Raw genomic sequence first — 18,323 nt, 5'->3', positions numbered from 1 at the left:
TTGTAAGCTTTTGCGAGATATCAAATTTTAATAAACATAAACTGTCCCATTTACACAGATAAAATGCAAAATTATCCCTTATAAAAAAAAATATGTTGAAAGATATATGCTCTAATACAGAGCAAGAACTTAAAAAGAGTATCTGCCAAAAATAACAGATTTCCCTATAAGACCCTCTTTTACTAAGTCGGGGTAGAGGTTTCTTCTACCACAGCCCAGAATGCTAAATGCTCTGACATTCATATGAATTCTATGAGCATCGGGAACAATGTAGGAGCATTTAGCACTCTAGGCCTCTACCGCGGTTTAGTAAAAAAAAAAAGGGGGGGGTTAAATAATCTCTCTTGTCAACATAAGTTTTAGGTTAAAATGGGCTTTTGCCCTATTTCTGTTAAGTGCTGGAAAACATGAACATCTGCTTGTGTAGCAAAATACTTAGATAATAGAATGACATCACAAAATTCTTGAGAAAGGGCCTGAAAATCCTCAAATGATATTGGCCTACAAAAGTATTCATGAAACAAAAATAAACTGAAAAGAACAGATTAAAACACACATCTCGAGAGAAAGACATTCTATAGGAAACCTGTAGGTTTCCATGAAGTAAAGATCATGCTGAGGTTTGGAAAAGGCATCTGTTCAAGTACTCAGAACAATCTGTCAAACAACTAGTGCTGCTATTTCAGTTCAAAGAGAAAAACATTATGTTATCACAAGTTGCCGTTTCTATATTTGGAACAGAATTTCATACATGTATGCCATCAGAGTAGTTTGTAACTAGATCTCCACCACCATCTGACTTTGACAAATCTATCCGAAGAATAAAGGTAATGAATGTAAAATCAAATAGGTTCATCAAAGGGAAGAAAATCATATCTTTTTCTTGAATGATCTTTCATGTTAGCTACTTTGAGTACTTAGAGCAATGTCTCTCAAACTTTCGAGCCAGGGCACACTAAAGGTAATGGCTCGAGGCACCCGGAAGTGCTCAGACGTCACCGTGATGACCATGCGCATGCGTGACATCATCATGTCGACATCCACGCATGCGCAGAGGCCCTCCAGACAGGCCTTGAAATGCCAGTAGGGTGTGCCAGCAGGGAAGTCTTAACAAATATCAACTGAGTATCCCAACCTCCACTCTACACCCACCCAAGCTCTTCTCCAGATCCCACCCCCTTTACTAATTGTAATGCAATTTTTTCCATTCATTTTTCATATACACACAATGTACACAGCAGATATAAATTCTCAAAACTGACACATTTCTATTACTAAATTGAAAATAAAATCATTTTCCCTATCTTTGTTGTCTGGTGACTCTTCTAAATTTCTCCGCCAGATGTATAAGGATCTGGACATGTCCTTGGAAGGAGACTCTAAATATAGTAAAGAATATTTAGAAACCTTAGATTATGACCTGCTTCCTAAAGACGTGTTGAAGCTCCCTCTTCATGCCATCTTGAGAGAAACTTTTTTCAAAAGCAGAGACTCCTCTTTCTATATCAGTGGCTCCCAAGAAATTGGAGTCACTATACAAGGTGGTGCCACTTCTAGGCTTTGACAAGCCTCAACTGCACATGAGTCACTGGTGGTGACTTTGAAAAAGTCTTCTGGAGCCAGCATCTATCCATCCATTCCTCCTGGAAGAGAGGGCCAGACAATGGACAAATTTGGTAGATGACTTTACCAAAATTCAATGTTGGCAAACCGAGCAGGAAATTACAATTTTTATTTTTTCTACTATCTCAAACTACTGGTCAAGCAATTTTCCTCTTTCCAGAAATACATTTCTGCACGTAAGATCAAATCTTTTCAAAATTTTGTCTTCATTGTTCTACAACTTTGCAAATGTAGGGTGAGGTCACTTATGACACGTTTGAGCTCACCTCTAGGGCAGCAGCTATGTTGGTGGCTATGCAACGTCTGGCATGTCTCCAACCTAGATGTTAACCACCAGGATCATCTGGCCAATGCTTTGTGTCTAAGTGATGAACTTTTGGGCAACACTGGCGCACAAAAACTTTCTGCCCATGAGACCAGATGGGACACGTTGATGAAACCCAAAAAGAAGCCTCAAGCCCCTTGACCATTCAAGCCTGCCTCTTCTTACCAATGAAGGTTTGCTGCTAAGGCTGCTGCTGCTCCTCCTCCACCTAGAAGGCAGAAGCAACAACCGTGTCAATAACCCAAACAACCAGCTGCTCCACAGAAACCTACATAGTCTTTTTGATGTGTTCCTCCTGAGCATAGCCACAGTTCCTATCCTACATTCTCTTCCTCAGCTGATAGGGGGGCGACTTCAGTATTACATCAGTCGTTGGGAACTCATCACGTTCGATCTCTGGGTCTTAAACATCATTCGTCAGGGTTATGTTCTTCACTTCCACACCCTTCCTCCGGATCATCCTCCAAGAGAGTCTACTTCAAACCCTGCACAGTAGTCTCTTCTTCTCCAGGAGGTTCAATCCCTTCTTCTTCTTAATACCATCGAGGAAGGTCCTCTTTCTCAACACAACCAGGGGTTCTACTCCTGCTAATTCTTAGTTCTAAAGAAGACAGGAGGACTGCGATCCATTCTGGATCTCAGAGATCTCAACAAATATCTCGTCATGGAGAAATTTTGAATGCTCTCTCTCACCCTTCTCTATCCCCTATTGGCTTAGAACGAATGTCTATGCTCTCTGGATCTCAAGGAAGCCTATACTCATATATCAATCCATCTTGCTTCCAGAAAATACCTCTGCTTTCAAGTGAATCAGCGACATTACCAATACAAGGTACTTCCGTTCAGGCTGGCATCTTCTCCCAGGGTCTTCACGAAGTGCTTGATTTTTGTAGCAGCAGTCCTCCGATCCCACAGTCTTCAGGCTTTTCCTTATCTGGATGACTGGTTGATCAAGGCTTCATCATCTCAAGAGGTGGCTCTGGAGAGAGCTCATACCATCTCTTTCCTTCAAGCCTTGGGCTTTGAGATCAATTTCCTCAAGTCGCCTCTGCACCCGACTCCACATCTCCAGTTCATATGGGCTATTCTCAATACTACTCTCATGAGGGCGTCTTCCTCCAAATCACCTAACTGCTTTGCTTCATCTCTGCCAGCAGTTTCATCTCCACACAATCAGTTTGAGGCACATGATGGTTCTCCTAGGCCACATGGCCTCCACAGTTCATGTGACATCACTTGCCAGACCTCATCTTTGCAATCCTCAGTGGGCCCTCACTTCTCAGTGGTCTCAGGCGACAGATCGGCTCTCACAGCATATCTCTGTAACCTCATCTCTTCAACAGTCACTCCACTGGTGGATGACCTCTTCCAATCTATCCAGAGGTCTGCTTTTCCAATTACCTCCTCATCAAAAGTTGCTAATGACGGATGCAAGGCCTTTGATCTGCCACAGAGCGTAAATTTCACATCAATTTGCTCAAGCTCAGAGCGATGTATTATGCACTCAAAGTTTTCCAACATCTTCTGAGTGATCAAGTCCTCCTCCTTCGCACGGACAATCAAGTAGCAATGTACTACATAAACAAGCACGGAGGCACGGGCTCCCATCCACTTTGTCAGGAGGCTCAAAACATCTGGCTTTGGGCGATGGCCCGCAACCTTTTCCTGAGGGCAGTCTACATTCAAGGCGAGCAGAATTCCTTGGCAGACAACTTCAGCAGAATTCTTCAACCTCACGAATGGACTCTCAGCTCAACAGCTCTCCAGTCCATCTTCGCACAATGGGACACTCCACAAGTGGACTTGTTTGCAGCTCCCCACAATCACAAGTTCTGCTCCAGACTTTACTCTCCTCACCATCTGGAAGCAGATGCGTTTCTACTGGATTAGACACAAATATTTCGGTATACATTTCCTTCCACTCCTCTCACCTTGAAAAATCTTTTCAAACTCAAGCAGGAGTCAGCCACCATGATACTCATAGCTCCTCGGTGGCCCAGACAACATTGGTTCTTCCTTCTACTTCAACTCAGCACCAGGGAGCCCATACCTCTTCCAACTTTTCCTTCTCTGCTTACACAGAATCGAGGAGCTCCTCTTCATCCCAACCTGTAATCGTTACACCTGACAGCTTGGTATCTCTCAGGCTGAACTCAGCTGAATTACATCTCTCTCAGCAAGTCTGCAATATTATCAATGCCTCCAGGAAACCAGCCACTCAACAGTTCCCAACAAAGATGGACTCGGTTTTCTTCCTGGTGTCTTCTGCATCATCATAATGCTGCTTTCTTGTAAGTTAAACTTGTGTTGGATTATTTGCTTCACCTTTCGGACTCTGGACTCAAATCAACATCTATTAGAGTCCATCTCAGTGCTATTGCTGCTTTACATCTTCCAGTTGAGGGTAAACCTCTCACGGTTCATCCTTTGGTCTCCAGATTCATGAAGGGACTTTTCAACGTAAACCCACCTCTTAAACCTCCTCCAATGGTCTGGGACCTTAATGTGGTTCTTTCCAGGTTAATGAAGCCACCATCTGAACCAATGGCTACAGCTCAACTCAAGTTTCTTACCTTAAAAGTTGTTTTTCTTCTCTCTCTCATTTCAGTACGGAGAGTCAGTGAGTTATAAGCATTGGTAGCAGATCCTCCTTTCACAGTTTTCCACCATGACAAGGTAGTTCTGCGCACCCATCCAAAGTTTCTACCGAAAGTTGTTACTGATTTTCATTTCAGATCAATCAATTGTATTTCCAGTTTTCTTTCCTAAGCCCCATTCTCATGCAGGAGAAACAGCGCTTCACACTCTGGACTGTAAACGTGCTTTGACCTACTATATTGACAGGACAAAACCACATAGAACATCTCCCCAACTGTTCATCTCATTTGATCCTAACAAATTGGGGCATCCTGTTTCCAAGAGAACAATTTCCAACTGGTTGGCAGCCTTTATCTCGTTCTGTTATGCTCTGACTGGACAGCAACTGTAGAGTCATGTCACAGCTCACAAGGTCCAAGCTTTGGCAGCTTCTGTAGCTTTCCTTAGATCTACTCCTATTGAGGAATTCTGTAATGCTGCCACCTGGTCCTCAGTTCATACCTTCACCTCACATTACTCCCTCGACATTTTTTCCAGACGGGATAGACATTTCGGCCAGTCAGTATTGCAAAATTTATTTTCTTAAAGGCCAACTCTCCCACCATCCCATTCTAGATAGCTTGGAGGTCACCCATTTGTAATAATATGCTGCCTGTTTGTCCTGGAATAAAGCAGTTACTTACTGTAATAGGTGTTATCCAGGGACAGCAGGCAGATATTCTCACAACCCACCCACCTCCCCTGGTTGGCTTCTTAGCTGGCTTATCTGACCTGAGGGACCGCACACCTACATCGGCCGGGAAGGCACTCGCACATGCGCGGTGCGGGCTATCGCAAACTTTCTAAAGACTTAAAGTGGCAATACACTTTTAAAGTATCTGTACCGTCGGTGACATCACCCATGTGTGAGAATATCTGCCTGTTGTCCTTGGATAACACCTGTTACGGTAAGTAACTGAGCTTTTCAGACCGACATCCACACCCCTGAGGCAGGCCTCTATCCCGAGACCGAAACACGGACCGTGTCGGGTCATAAACTGGGTCATTCAATTTTAAGGACATTGCATCTATACATCTGCAAAATAGGACTTTATATCCATGTACTTTTATATGTGTTTTAATTTGAGTAAATATTGTTGGTTTCAAAGTTGATGTTTTCTGTCCCACTCCTCATTTGCATTCTTTCTTTGTACAATTTTTGGCACACATCAGCATGTCTTGCAGCTCTTATTAAATATAATCTCTAATAAATAAAAAGTAATTTCATTATTCTAAGTAAATTCTTTGTGTGGTCTATACAGCTCCGACAACCTCCAGTTAAACGTCTGAGATTACGAGGGGATTGGTCAGACACAGGACCAAGAGCAAGACCAGAGAGTGAACGGGAAAGAGATGGTAAATGTACTTCTTTGTATTTCCCCAGTTTTTCTGATAACTTTTAGTGCTTTTAAATTGTGTAAAGCTGATGGGGGGAGAGTTATTAAAGCTGATGGGGGGAGAGTTATTAATATGGGCTACCATTAAGACAGGTTATTGTACCACAACTCATGCTTTTAGCACAGGTCCCTTTTTCCGTATACAATGAGACCTAGTTACTAATAACCCAGATTAACAGTAAACCTAATCCATTTTAACAGTAGTTACGTCGATAACTTCCCCTCTCAACCATAACCAAGGCGCAGAGGCAACAGTTGTGCTGGCATCTCTTATGCTGCTGAAAGATCCTCTTTAGAGTTTGAGGTACGAGTTCAATTTCTCTTCTGATTTTATTTCTTAGTCTCTTCTACAGTATCTACTTGTAAGAAGTGATTGGAGTTGGTTCTTTATCACTCTGAATTGGAGCTCAAGCTGTGTAACAGCCAATCCCACAGATTTTATAATCTAAGTGTTTAGTAATATGCATTAATTTATGAATGCATTATTGAAGATTAGTCCATGTTAATGTGATATAACACAGATCCCACTGGGCTTATTTACTAATAATGCACATAAATTGCAGTAATGCATGTTAGTCAGTTTAGCCTGTGGAACAAGGAGAATCAGTAGGAGATGCAGGATTTAAATTTTGGAGCTTTCATCCTGCTTCTCTACGCTCTAGACTTCTCCATTTGTGACCATTTATCCTCCATAAATTGCAGTGAAGCTACATGACTCAAACATCCAGCAACACACAGCATCCCTGTTACCTGAATATCCAATTGACTTCTGTACTTATTCTGAAAAAAGAGGGCCTTTTCCTTTATCTTTACATGGTGATTGCAACTTGAGGAAATGAAGTCCCCTCTAATGCTACATATCCATTATATCTATCATGTGGCATAGACTTCAGAAGAGGTGGAGGCTTGACAGTTTACTTGCCAACCACACTTCCGGCAATAGTTTCCTCCCAATGCTTTTCAGTATCCTGACTTGCTTGCCTTTAAAATAACTTCTACTTATTTATTTATTTATTTTTTTTAGCACATTCTCCCCTGGAACCCAGAACGGGTTACAACGATACAATCACAATGTTTTTGAGGCATACGAAAAAGGGTACATTCACATTATACTGGCATAGGAATAAGCGATACATTATATATTCTCATTATACTGGAGAATTAGGTAAGGGATATAGCGGCATATTCACAATATTGGGGGCAGAGGAATGGGGGGTTTATTCACAATATCCTGGGCACTTGGGGCAGGGTTACAGATGTAGATTCACAACTACGTGGATGACTGTGGGTTAACAAGGTAGTGGTAACTTTTGGAGCAGTCAAGTTATAGTGGTGTCTTTGAATGATTTGGAGGCATAGGAGGATACATTCACAATGTATAGTACTCTAGGCATAATTTGCTATTACTCCCCCCCCCCATCTGTTTCATCTCATGACTGGGAAGTTCTGTTGGTCTCTAGTCAATGTTGCTGGCCAATTCACAGACCATCTCGTTGTTGGCAATACACCCTCCCACTCACATGTCACTTCATTTCTTAATCAAAATTAATAGCATATAACACTTCAGGTGGCTATTTCTTAAATATCAGTTCAATAGAAATAGGAACTTCTTCCTTATTTCAGCTAGCAACCTGTTCAGTCAATTATTAGGCCCTCAGCGTCACCACTCAGAACTCAAACATATCACCGTTCTGAGCTTTACGTGACAAATCGTCACTGGGTCTAGTTTTTCTAATTTTTCACTTTTACAAGAGCTTTATATATTTAAATACTTATGACTTTCTTATAATTTTCAATGTAATTCAACTTCATTTTACTTAGCTTTAATGTAGTTGTCTCTAGTAGAGATGTTTTTTAATCAAGCAGGGTGACATAGCCGACATGTTTTGCGGGAAACCGCTTTATCAAGGCACCACCCCTTTAACACTATCGAGGAGGTCGATAGTGTTAAAGGGGTGGTGCCTTGATAAAGCGGTTTCCCGCGAAACATGTCGGCTATGTCACCCTGCTTGATTAAAAAACATCTCTACTAGAGACAACTACATTAAAGCTAAGTAAAATGAAGTTGAATTACATTGAAAATTATAAGAAAGTCATAAGTATTTAAATATATAAAGCTCTTGTAAAAGTGAAAAATTAGAAAAACTAGACCCAGTGACGATTTGTCACGTAAAGCTCAGAACGGTGATATGTTTGAGTTCTGAGTGGTGACGCTGAGGGCCTAATAATTGACTGAACAGGTTGCTAGCTGAAATAAGGAAGAAGTTCCTACTTCATTTCTTAATGACATGGGGCTTGAACACTTCATTTCCCTACTCAAATATCAGGCCACACCCTAAATCTAGTTTTCACATCCAAAGCTTCCTCACTGTTGGTTCCAACTTTAACTTTGGCACTCTACCATGGTCTGACTTCTTCTTATCCTCATTTTCTCTTACAATTCTTGCAAGTTATGTGTGATTACCCTTTTTTGACTCTTACTAACCAACCTCAAGAGATTTACCAATAAAGATACGTCTATTGGTCTACCTCCTGTTTTCTTTATTTCTGGAAGATTATGAATCTTTCTCTAGAAGAAAAAAGTACTTGTTGGAAAAAACCCTTGGCTCACATTTCTCTCATAATCCTCACTATACTGCTCGACATGAACCTTGGTTCCATCAGGGTTTTCACCTTAGACAACAGATGTGTAGAAGTGAGCACTGTTGGAGTAAGCGCAGCCCTCTAGCTCTTCAACAGGCATTCAAAGCCTGTAGCAGATTTTATAATTCTCAATTTAAAGTAGCTTAAAATATCTTCATTTTTCAAACAGTATTAATATTTCTGCAGTAAAATTCTTGCTAAAACTTTTTAATATTATATCACATCATCTCTCACCCACTGAAATCCATGTATTCAGTCCACTGCCCTCAGCCAGCTCCCTAGCACATACTACTACTAATCATTTCTATAGTGTTGCTAGACATACACACACAGTGCTGTACATTAAAACATTCAAGAGAAAGTCTCTGCTCAGTAGAGCTTATAATCTAATCAAGCAGACAATTAGGACAAGTAGGGGGTTAGGGAGTTTCCCAGGAATGGGTAATATACAAGTGAGTGGGGGTTAGGAGTTAAAAGCAGCCTTGAAACGATGAACTTTTAGTCTGGATTTGTATACTGCCAGGGACGGAGCTTGATATACTGACTCAGGCAGTCTTTTCCAGGTTTATGGTGCAGCAAGGGAGAAGGAACATAGTCTGGAGTTTGCAGTAGAGGAGAAGGGCACAGATAAGAGAAACTTGCCTAACAAACAGAGTTCCCAGGGAGGAGTATAGGGAAAGATAAGAGAGGAGAGATGTTGAGGAGCTGCAGAGTGAATGCATTTGTAAGTCAATAGGAGGAACTGTATACTATATTTATAGTTATATGAATTTTAAAAAGCATCTTAGCAACAATACCAATAACATCTTACATAAACTTACACTTCTTGGGTAGGACGCTTGCGCATTGAATTTTCTGCCTAATCTCTCCCAGGACCTTCTGTACATTAAAATAACATCACATTTTATTTATATGCTGCTATACACCAAACTGTTACAATACAAATAATTTTTCAAACTGTGCCTAAAAGCATATATGATGTACAAGACCATATAATTGGAAGTAGCTCTTAAAACCTTACATGTATTGGAGGTAACTTCTGTGGCCCCGGACAACAAAATAGTGATGGTCTCGATTGAGAAAAGCCTGGCCAAGCAGGCAGGAGTCAACAAGCCCAAAGTTTGGTTGCTTCCTTGCAGCCATGATCGCTTATATGTCTCCACACTGACATCATGATGTCAATACATGCTGATGTCATAGAGTGCTGATAATTGCGCAGTTCTACAAATAGCGCTTTATAAATGGTGCAGAAAAGTTAAAGTTAATGTGCCTAAAGTAAGGATGCATTGTAACTTCTAAGCTATATAGGCACTCTAGGGTCATTTTAGTGGAGGCGTGATTCTATAAAAGCTGCCTGTGTTTTATAGAATTGCACTGAGCGACACCGATATATAGACCTATTTTTTTGTTTTGAAAGATTTGTAAGGAGCAAAGTCTTGCAAAACTGATTATGCTTAAAATAAAGTAGCAGGAGTGAAATTGATGTATTTTTGATTATTAAAAAATGAAAATACTGGCCTAAAGATATAGCAAATTTTGCACTAATAAGGCTAATCAATGTAAGGTTTCTTTAAATGACAATAAAAATCAAACTAAAAGTACTAAATTAATGCGCAAATAAAGTGCATTTTTATGTTAAATTTATCATACAGAAGTGAAACTGATTAATGTGTAACTTCATGTGAACTAAAAGGTGCTCAATTATCTCTATTTGCGAATTTCTATTATGTAAATGGTGAAGTATTTACTTGAGTGAAAAGTGTTTACATTAAATTATTATACCAGTGTCTCATTTAAAATCATGCCCAGTGTGTGCTGCAATTACTGAAAACAATGCTCACCACTATCAATTAATTGTCACCAAATGAGATCGCAACTACAAATGAATAAAATTATAACTATCAGAAAGGACAAAATTATATTTAACAAATACCCCTCCCCTTTTACAAAGCTGTGCTAGCAACTGCTGCTGCGGTAATCACACCGTCGTCAATAGGGAATTAATGGATCTCGGAGTGTTTGCTGTGCGTCTTTGTAAAAGAAGCCCAAAGCCTTTTGATAATAGCCTTATATGTGTATAAGTAAAACCAAGCTCACATTTGGATGTATTGCATATTAACCACTAATACACTATTTTTATTATCCTGTATAATATTGTAATTTTCAGTTTCAATTCTTTTTGAAGAGTATAATAATATAAAATAGCTTCTCATCCCTTCAGTAACCAATTATAAATAACTCTTAGCAATTACAATATCAAAGAAATAATAAATTCATCGATAGTAATATTAACATGAATAGAATTATATTATATTACATTGCATTAATGACTTAACCTTGCAGTTCTAGACAGATTACAAAAGAGTTACGTTGGACATCGGCAGGAGATTTACAGAATTGGGTACTATTTACAAGATCAGGGATAATTAAGTTACGGCCTTAGTTTGTCTTAGTAACCATCATCTCTTCAAGTTCAAGTTTATTTATTCTTGATGAATCGCCTATTTAAATTGCTAGGCGATGTACAATAATAATAACATGTATTAATGAATGAAACAAGTACAATATTAATGGTGACATAAAAACAAATTTGTTGTTAGTTAAAATTTAACACACTTAACAAACTGAGTGTAAACATAAGTTTAAAATATTTTGTGGGTAAAACATACAAGACATGTGTGGTTAAGAGGGGGAATAGTTACAATTTTTGATAGAAGAGAAGAAAAAACATAAAAGGGAAAAACAAAAAGGTAGGTTATAATGGCTGTTTTAAAAAAAAAAATATATATATATATTAAAAAAAAAAAAAAAAATAGAAAACTCGGTAATGGTTAAAAGATAATCGATTTTTCTTTGTCCTAAGATCCATACGCATCTTTAAAGAGAAAGGTTTTTAACATTTTTTTAAACAGTGTTAGGTCTTTTAGTTCTCTAATATATTGTGGTAAAAGATTCCAAGATTGTGGGGCCATAACTGAGATCCCACACTTTCTTAAAATCAGACACAGTCTCTGTCTTCACCACCTCTACCGGGAGACTGTTCCATGCATCTCTACCACCCTTTCTGTAAAAAAATATTTCCTTAGATTACTCCTGAGCCTATCACCTCTTAGCTCGCCTCATGCGCATTTACACCACATAGGTATTTAAACATCTCTATCATATCTCCCCTCTCCCGCCTTTCCTCCAAAGTATACAGATTGAGATCTTTAAGTCTGTTTCCATATGCCTTATTTCAAAGACCATGCATCATTTTAGTAGCCTTCCTCTGAACCGACTCCATCCTTTAAAAATCTTTTTGAAGGTACAGCCTCCAGAATTGTACACAACATTTTAAATGAGGTCTTACCAAAGTCTTATACAGGGGCATCAATACCTCCTTTTTCCTCCTGGCCATACCTCTCCCTATGTACCCTAGCATCCTTCTAGTTTTTGCCGTCACCTTTTCAACCTGTTTGGCCACATTAAAATTATCACATACAAGTCCTGCTCTTCTGTCGTGCCCATAATTTCTTCACCCCCTAAACCAGTGGTCTCAAATTCGCGGCCCATGGGTCACATGCGGCCTACCAGGTACTATTTTGAGGCCCTCGGTATGTTTATCATAATCACAAAAGTAAAATAAGACAGTTTCTTGATCATATGTCTCTTTAGCTATAAATTACAATATTATTATTAAGACTTAGCCAAAAGGAAAGATTTATAAACTATAACGCTCTTCCAGAAAACTGGAATGCTCTTCCGGAGTCTGTCGTAAGGGAAAACACCCTCCAGGGATTCAAGACAAAGTTGGACAAGTTCCTGCTCAACTGGAAAGTACGCAGGTGAAGCTGGGCTCATTTAGAGCACTGTTCTTTGACCTAGGGGCCGCCGTGTGAGCGGACTACTGAGCACGACTGACCACTAGTCTGACCCAGCAACGGCAGTTCTTATGTTCTTATAAAGAGTTTTACCTCATGCAAAATTGTCATTTCTTTAATAAGACATTAACTAGTTTTTTCTGAGGCCCTCCAAGTACCTACAAATCCAAAATGTGGTCCTGCAAAGGGTTTGAGTTTGAGACTACTGCCCTAAACTGTACTGTTCCCTTGGGTTTTTACAGTCCAAATGCATGACTTTGCATTTCTTAGCATTAAATTTTAGCTGCCAAATTTCAAACCATTCTTCAAGCTTCACCATGTCTTTTTTCATCATGTTCACACCATCCTAGGTGTCTAGTGTAGATTTTGGTATCATCCTCAAAAAGGCAAATCTTAGCCGACAGCTCTTCAGCAATATCGTTTATAAAAATGTTAAAAAGAACAGGCCCAAGAACAGAACCTTGAGGCACACCACTGGTAACATCCCTTTCCTCAGAGTGATCTCCATTGATCACTACCCGCTGTTGCCTTCCACTCCACTAGTTCTTGACCCGGACCCATCCCGAGGGCACTCAGTTTATTTATTAGATGTCTGTGTGGAACACTGTCAAAGGCTTTGCTAAAATCTAAATACACCACATCTAGTGCACTCCCTCCATTCAATTCTCTGGTTACCCAATCAAAGAAATTGATCAGATTTGTCTGACAAGACCTACCTCTAATGAATCCATGTTGCCTCCAGTCCTGTAATCCACAGCTGCCTAGAATCAGGACACACTTTGCAGAATCTGGGCATTAGAGTATTTAGCAAACTTAAAAAATCCCAACTATTAACTTACTTGAACTTGCTGTTTTTGTCAACTATTACAACGTTCGCCGTTAAAAAGCTATGATTCCAATATCAGTCCAAGTGAAACTATAGCGATAAAATTTATTATTAACCTTTCCAAACCCTATTTAGTAATATATTTAAAGATTTAAATGAATTTCCTTACTAAATTTTATCAGTTTCAATATTTCTTACCACTCTTGTCATCTTCATTTCAAAGGCATCTTTAGAAAAAGAAAATGCAAAAACCATACATGTGCAACCTTTATAGGATTGAGGCCTCTCAGTAATGGTGTAATTACTACCGGACTGAAGTTTTAAGGAAACAACAAAGTTTATCTTTCTAAAATGATCACGCAATCAGAATAAAAAGAATCATAACTCTAAATAATTGCCTTTTTAAATATTTTTTAATATAAAAAAAACATTTCTCATAATGGGACTTATTAAGATGATGTCATGATTCAGTAAGTGCGCAATAAATGATGTCATCATATGATCTTTAAGCATAGTAGATTCTTTGAATATTGTCTGGTTATAATGAAATATAGTGTGTATGAAATATGGTGTGTAACTTCATTGTGATGAATCCATCTTAGTGATTTTATATTAGTGTAAAAAGTAAATGAAGCATAAATCATAAAATAAATTCAATGAAGCTAAAATTTGGTAAACTAAAATTAAACATGATTTTGTGAAATTGTGAATTATAATGAACTATAATATTACTTTCTTATGTATTAATGTACTGTTTTTGGTCAGAATAAATTTCAACCCCTTCTAAAGTACCTGAAAATTCAATCTCACTTAAATTGTATACTAAAGGATCCACAGTCAGGATGTCAATGGTAATTGATGATACATGCATCTCATTAGCCCTCTTTACTCCCATATCTGGTCCTCATGTTTGTATTTCTAATTTGTTTGTTTCTTCATATTTGCCATATTAGAATCTTACCAAATAGGGTTTGGAAAGGTTAATAGATTTCATTGCCATAATTTTGTTTAATGACAAATGCTGTAACAGTTGACAAAAATAGTGAGTTCAAGTAAGTTAATAGTTGGGATTTTTAAAGTTTGCTAAATATTCTAAAAGTATTAATTTGAGGCATCCATGATTTATTTGATTAAAAAATAGAGGATAGTTTATTTAATTTGAGTATTGTTTGGTAACAACACAATTGAAAAGAGATTAGAACGGCAGTGCCCATGTTTTTTGTCTTTTTGTGTTTTAAATATGCTTTTTAAAAAAGTGAGATAGTGAGTTGTAAAGAAACTTGATTCTATTCATGTTGATATTAATATAGATTAATTTATTATTTGATTACTATAATTGCTAAGAGTTACTTATAATTGATTATTGAGGGTCTGAGAAGCTATTTTATATTATACTCTTCGTAAAGAAATTAGATCAAAAATTACAATATTATATAGAATAATAAAAATAATTTATTGAAATGTTTAATATGCAATTGTACATTCAAATTCGAGTTTGACTTTACTTATACAAATATAAGGTTATTATCAAAAAGCTTTATTTGTTGACTGCAATTTTGTCATTTTCAACTGATACTTATAATTTTGTTAATTTGTAGTTGCGATCTCATTTGGTAACAATTAATTGACAGTTTTCAGTAATTGCACTACACACTGGACATGCATTTTGAATGAGACACTGATAAAATAGCTTAATGTAAACATTTTTCACTCAAGTAAATACTTCATTATTTACATAATAGACATTTGCAAATAGAGATAATTGAGCACCTTTTAGTTCACATAAAGATGTTACACGTTAATCAGTTTCACTTCTGTATGTTAAATTTAAAATAAAAATGCAATTCGTTTGCTCTTAGAAATAATGAGTATTGTTAGTTTAGTATTTTTAATTTGATTTTTATAGTCATTTAAAGAGACCTTACATTAATTAGCTTTAATTAGCTTTTTTCATGCATGATTTGCTATATGTATAGGTCAGTTTTTTTCTTTTTTAATAATCAGAAATGTCTCATGGTGGGGCCGTCAATATGGCAGCATAATCGGACATGCAGGAGGAAGCTCCATTTTGTAAAGTAACATTGCTTGTTAGAAACATAGAAAGATGACGGCAGAATAGGGCTATAGCACATCAAGTCTGCCCACTCTACTGACCCCCCCCCCCCCATTAAGTCTGAGTGCTAATGTCCTAGTTCCTTATCTCGACCCTTGTAAGGATCCCACGTGGATGTCCCATTTATTCTTAAAGTCAAGCACGCTGGTGGCCTTGATCACCTGCACTGGAAGCTTGTTCCAGTGATCTACTACTCTTTCTGTGAAGAAATACTTCCTGGTGTCACCATTAAATTTCCCTTCTCTGAGTTTGAGCGGGTGTTCCCTTGTGACCGAGGGTCCTTTGAGAAAGAAGATGTCGTCTTCCCCTCGACACGTCCTGTGATGTATTTAAATGTCTCAATCATGTCCCCCCTTTCCCTGCGTTCCTCTAGACTGTAGAGCTGCAATTTGTTTAGTCTTTCTTCATACGAGAGACCCTTGAGCCCAGAGATCATCCTAGTGGCCATCCGCTGAACCGACTCAACTCTAAGCACGTCTTTCCGGTAATGTGGCCTCCAGAATTGCACACAGTATTCCTGATGAGGTCTCACCATGGTTCTGTACAGTGGCATTATGACTTCAGGTTTGCGGCTGACGAAGCTTCTTTTGATACATCCCATCATTTGCCTTGCCTTGGATGAGGCCTTCTCTACTTGTTTGGCAGCCTTCATGTCTGCACTGATGATTACTCCCAAGTCTCGTTCTTCTGAAGTCGTAGCTAATGTTTCTCCATTTAAGGTGTAAGTTCTGCATGGATTACCGCTGCCGAGATGCATGACCTTACATTTCTTAGCGTTGAAGCCCAGCAGTGGTGACGCCCAGCAGCGTTGAAGCCCAGCAGTGGTGAAGCGGAAGGGCACGCCACGTACTTAACCAGCTGAGGCGGCTGTCTCTCCGACTTTGGGTCAATGTACGCTACAGGAATTTCTTCTGCCGAAGGAACAGAAGATTCGGGAGTAAGAGCAGGCAGTTGAGGAAGAATCTGCTTGTGACTTTGACATCACGCTAAGCCCCGAACAACGTGAGACTCTCAATCAGCCTGGTGGTAGAGCGCAGTTACAGTTGGGGGAGTGAAGTCTCTAGCTCTGAAGTGATCGATGGGACTTCCTCTAATGATGGGATGCTGACTGCCCTGTCACCCAGATTAACAGGACACCCAGCAACAGTGGTCTGTTTGGGAACAGAAGGTGGAAGCCCAGTGGTGAATTTTCCCTCTGGAGCAGGCCTTAGAAGCCCTACCAGTTGCTGGAATAAGAACTACCCAGAGGCTGAAGAAAAGACCTGAGAAAATTACTTTAGAGGGTGTGTGGGATGCTGTAAGTTTACTGGAAGCTGAATTGACTGCTCAGTTAGATAATGTTTACAGATTCCAGAACTGATTAAAAATCAGGTAAAGCAATCGCGGGACTTACTAAGCTGCGATAACGGTTTTAGCGCGCGCTGAATCTCAGCTGCTGGAGCTCAAAGGGGTGTTTTTTCTACAATTTCCATGTAAGTATATTGTTAAAATGAGTGATAGAACATATGTATTTTTTGGACTCGGAACATTAAAAAAGAAATTTTAGAGGCAAAACAGCCTCCGGTTCCTATAGCTATATCCATCCCCTCTGATTGTGATGTTAATCTCGCGATAGAAAAATGATTCCTGTTTGGTTCCAATAAGAAAAATTTATTTTTGTGAAATTGTATTGTTTTTGTTTTCTTTCCTCCAAAATTTCTGTAATCTTGTCTTCTCCCCAACTGCTTCTTTTTTTCTTTAAATTGAGGTAAATATAGAGTTACACTTTTGTTTATTGAATTGCCTTAATTAATCAATTGCCACTGGAATCTTTCAAGTGTAATCTATTTTCTTTATTAAGTATAAACTTGTAATATTTGAAAATTGCATTAAAAAAAAGAAAAAAAATGTCTCATGGTGGTAGACACAGCCTTGCACAAATGTCTTTCATGTCTTCCCATACTTGATCAACTGGTTTATCAAGGCCTCCTCACCAGAGTTCCTGTGGTTCATAGTGAACTACCCAAAATCATAGCTTTCTCCAACTCAAACCCTGGAATTCATGGGAGCCCTCCTAGATACTACTCAAATTTGTGCTTTTTTACCTCAGCAGAGATTTCACAACCTGCTACACCTATGTCAGTCTCTTCCTGGCCATGTCTCAAAGCACGGCAAATGTTACTCCTTCTAGGTCACATGACGCCCACCATCTACATAGTTCGTTTATCTCCATCCCAGAACACCACAGTGGACCGTTTCCTCCCAATGGTTTCAGGCCACAGACCCTTTCAAGTAACTCCTGAACTTTGGCAGTCACTTCAGTGGTGGCTCACTCCATCCAGCCTCTACAGGGGCTCACTCTTCCAGCCTCCTCCACACCAGAAAGTCCTCACAACAGATACTTCTCAGCTGGGGAGCTCACTTCGATGGCCTCGTCTCTCAGGAAGTCTGGTCTCCTCATGAGACAATTGTACAAATCAACCTGCTAGAGCTACAGGCGATCCACAGTGCTCTTTCTAACCTCATGAGTAGTCACTCTACACATCAGTCGTATGCCAGATTTTCACATTGTGGGGGACTCCCAAAGTGGATCTTTGCCACCAACCACAAGCTGCTGCTTTCCAATTTTAGTATATGTGCTGCCGAAGTGAGCACACAAGCTGCTGCTTTACTGCACCAGTCTTCAATCCCAACCATCTGGAATCAGATGCCTTTCTCCTCAACTGGTGAGATCTCTTCCTCTATGCTTTCCCTCCGCTGCTGCTAATTGGGAAAACTGTACTCAGTCTTCACCAAGAGAACACCTCTGTGATTCTCATTGCACCACGTTGGCCACATCAAGCCTGGTTTCCTCTCCTCCTACAACTCAACCATACAGGAATCCATCACTCTTTCACTATTTCCAACTCTACTTAGAACG

At 39.2% G+C, this 18,323-nt stretch overlaps 1 protein-coding gene across 6 annotated transcripts in view; it reads left to right on the top strand.

The window, feature by feature from the left end:
* DCAF6 (DDB1 and CUL4 associated factor 6) overlaps positions 1–18,323 on the top strand; it is a 357,580-nt gene that overhangs the window by 140,339 nt on the left and 198,918 nt on the right. For all 6 annotated transcript variants that reach the window (XM_033941039.1, XM_033941044.1, XM_033941043.1 and 3 more), the window contains exon 8: positions 5,848–5,941. In XM_033941039.1, coding sequence (XP_033796930.1) covers positions 5,848–5,941 — 94 coding nt within the window. The remainder of the gene's footprint in view (positions 1–5,847; positions 5,942–18,323) is intronic.

Source organism: Geotrypetes seraphini, chromosome 4 (assembly GCF_902459505.1).
Source record: "Geotrypetes seraphini chromosome 4, aGeoSer1.1, whole genome shotgun sequence".
Lineage (NCBI taxonomy): Eukaryota > Metazoa > Chordata > Amphibia > Gymnophiona > Dermophiidae > Geotrypetes > Geotrypetes seraphini.
The sequence above is the reverse complement of the archived record's forward strand: the minus strand, read 5'-3'. Positions and strand labels throughout refer to the sequence as shown.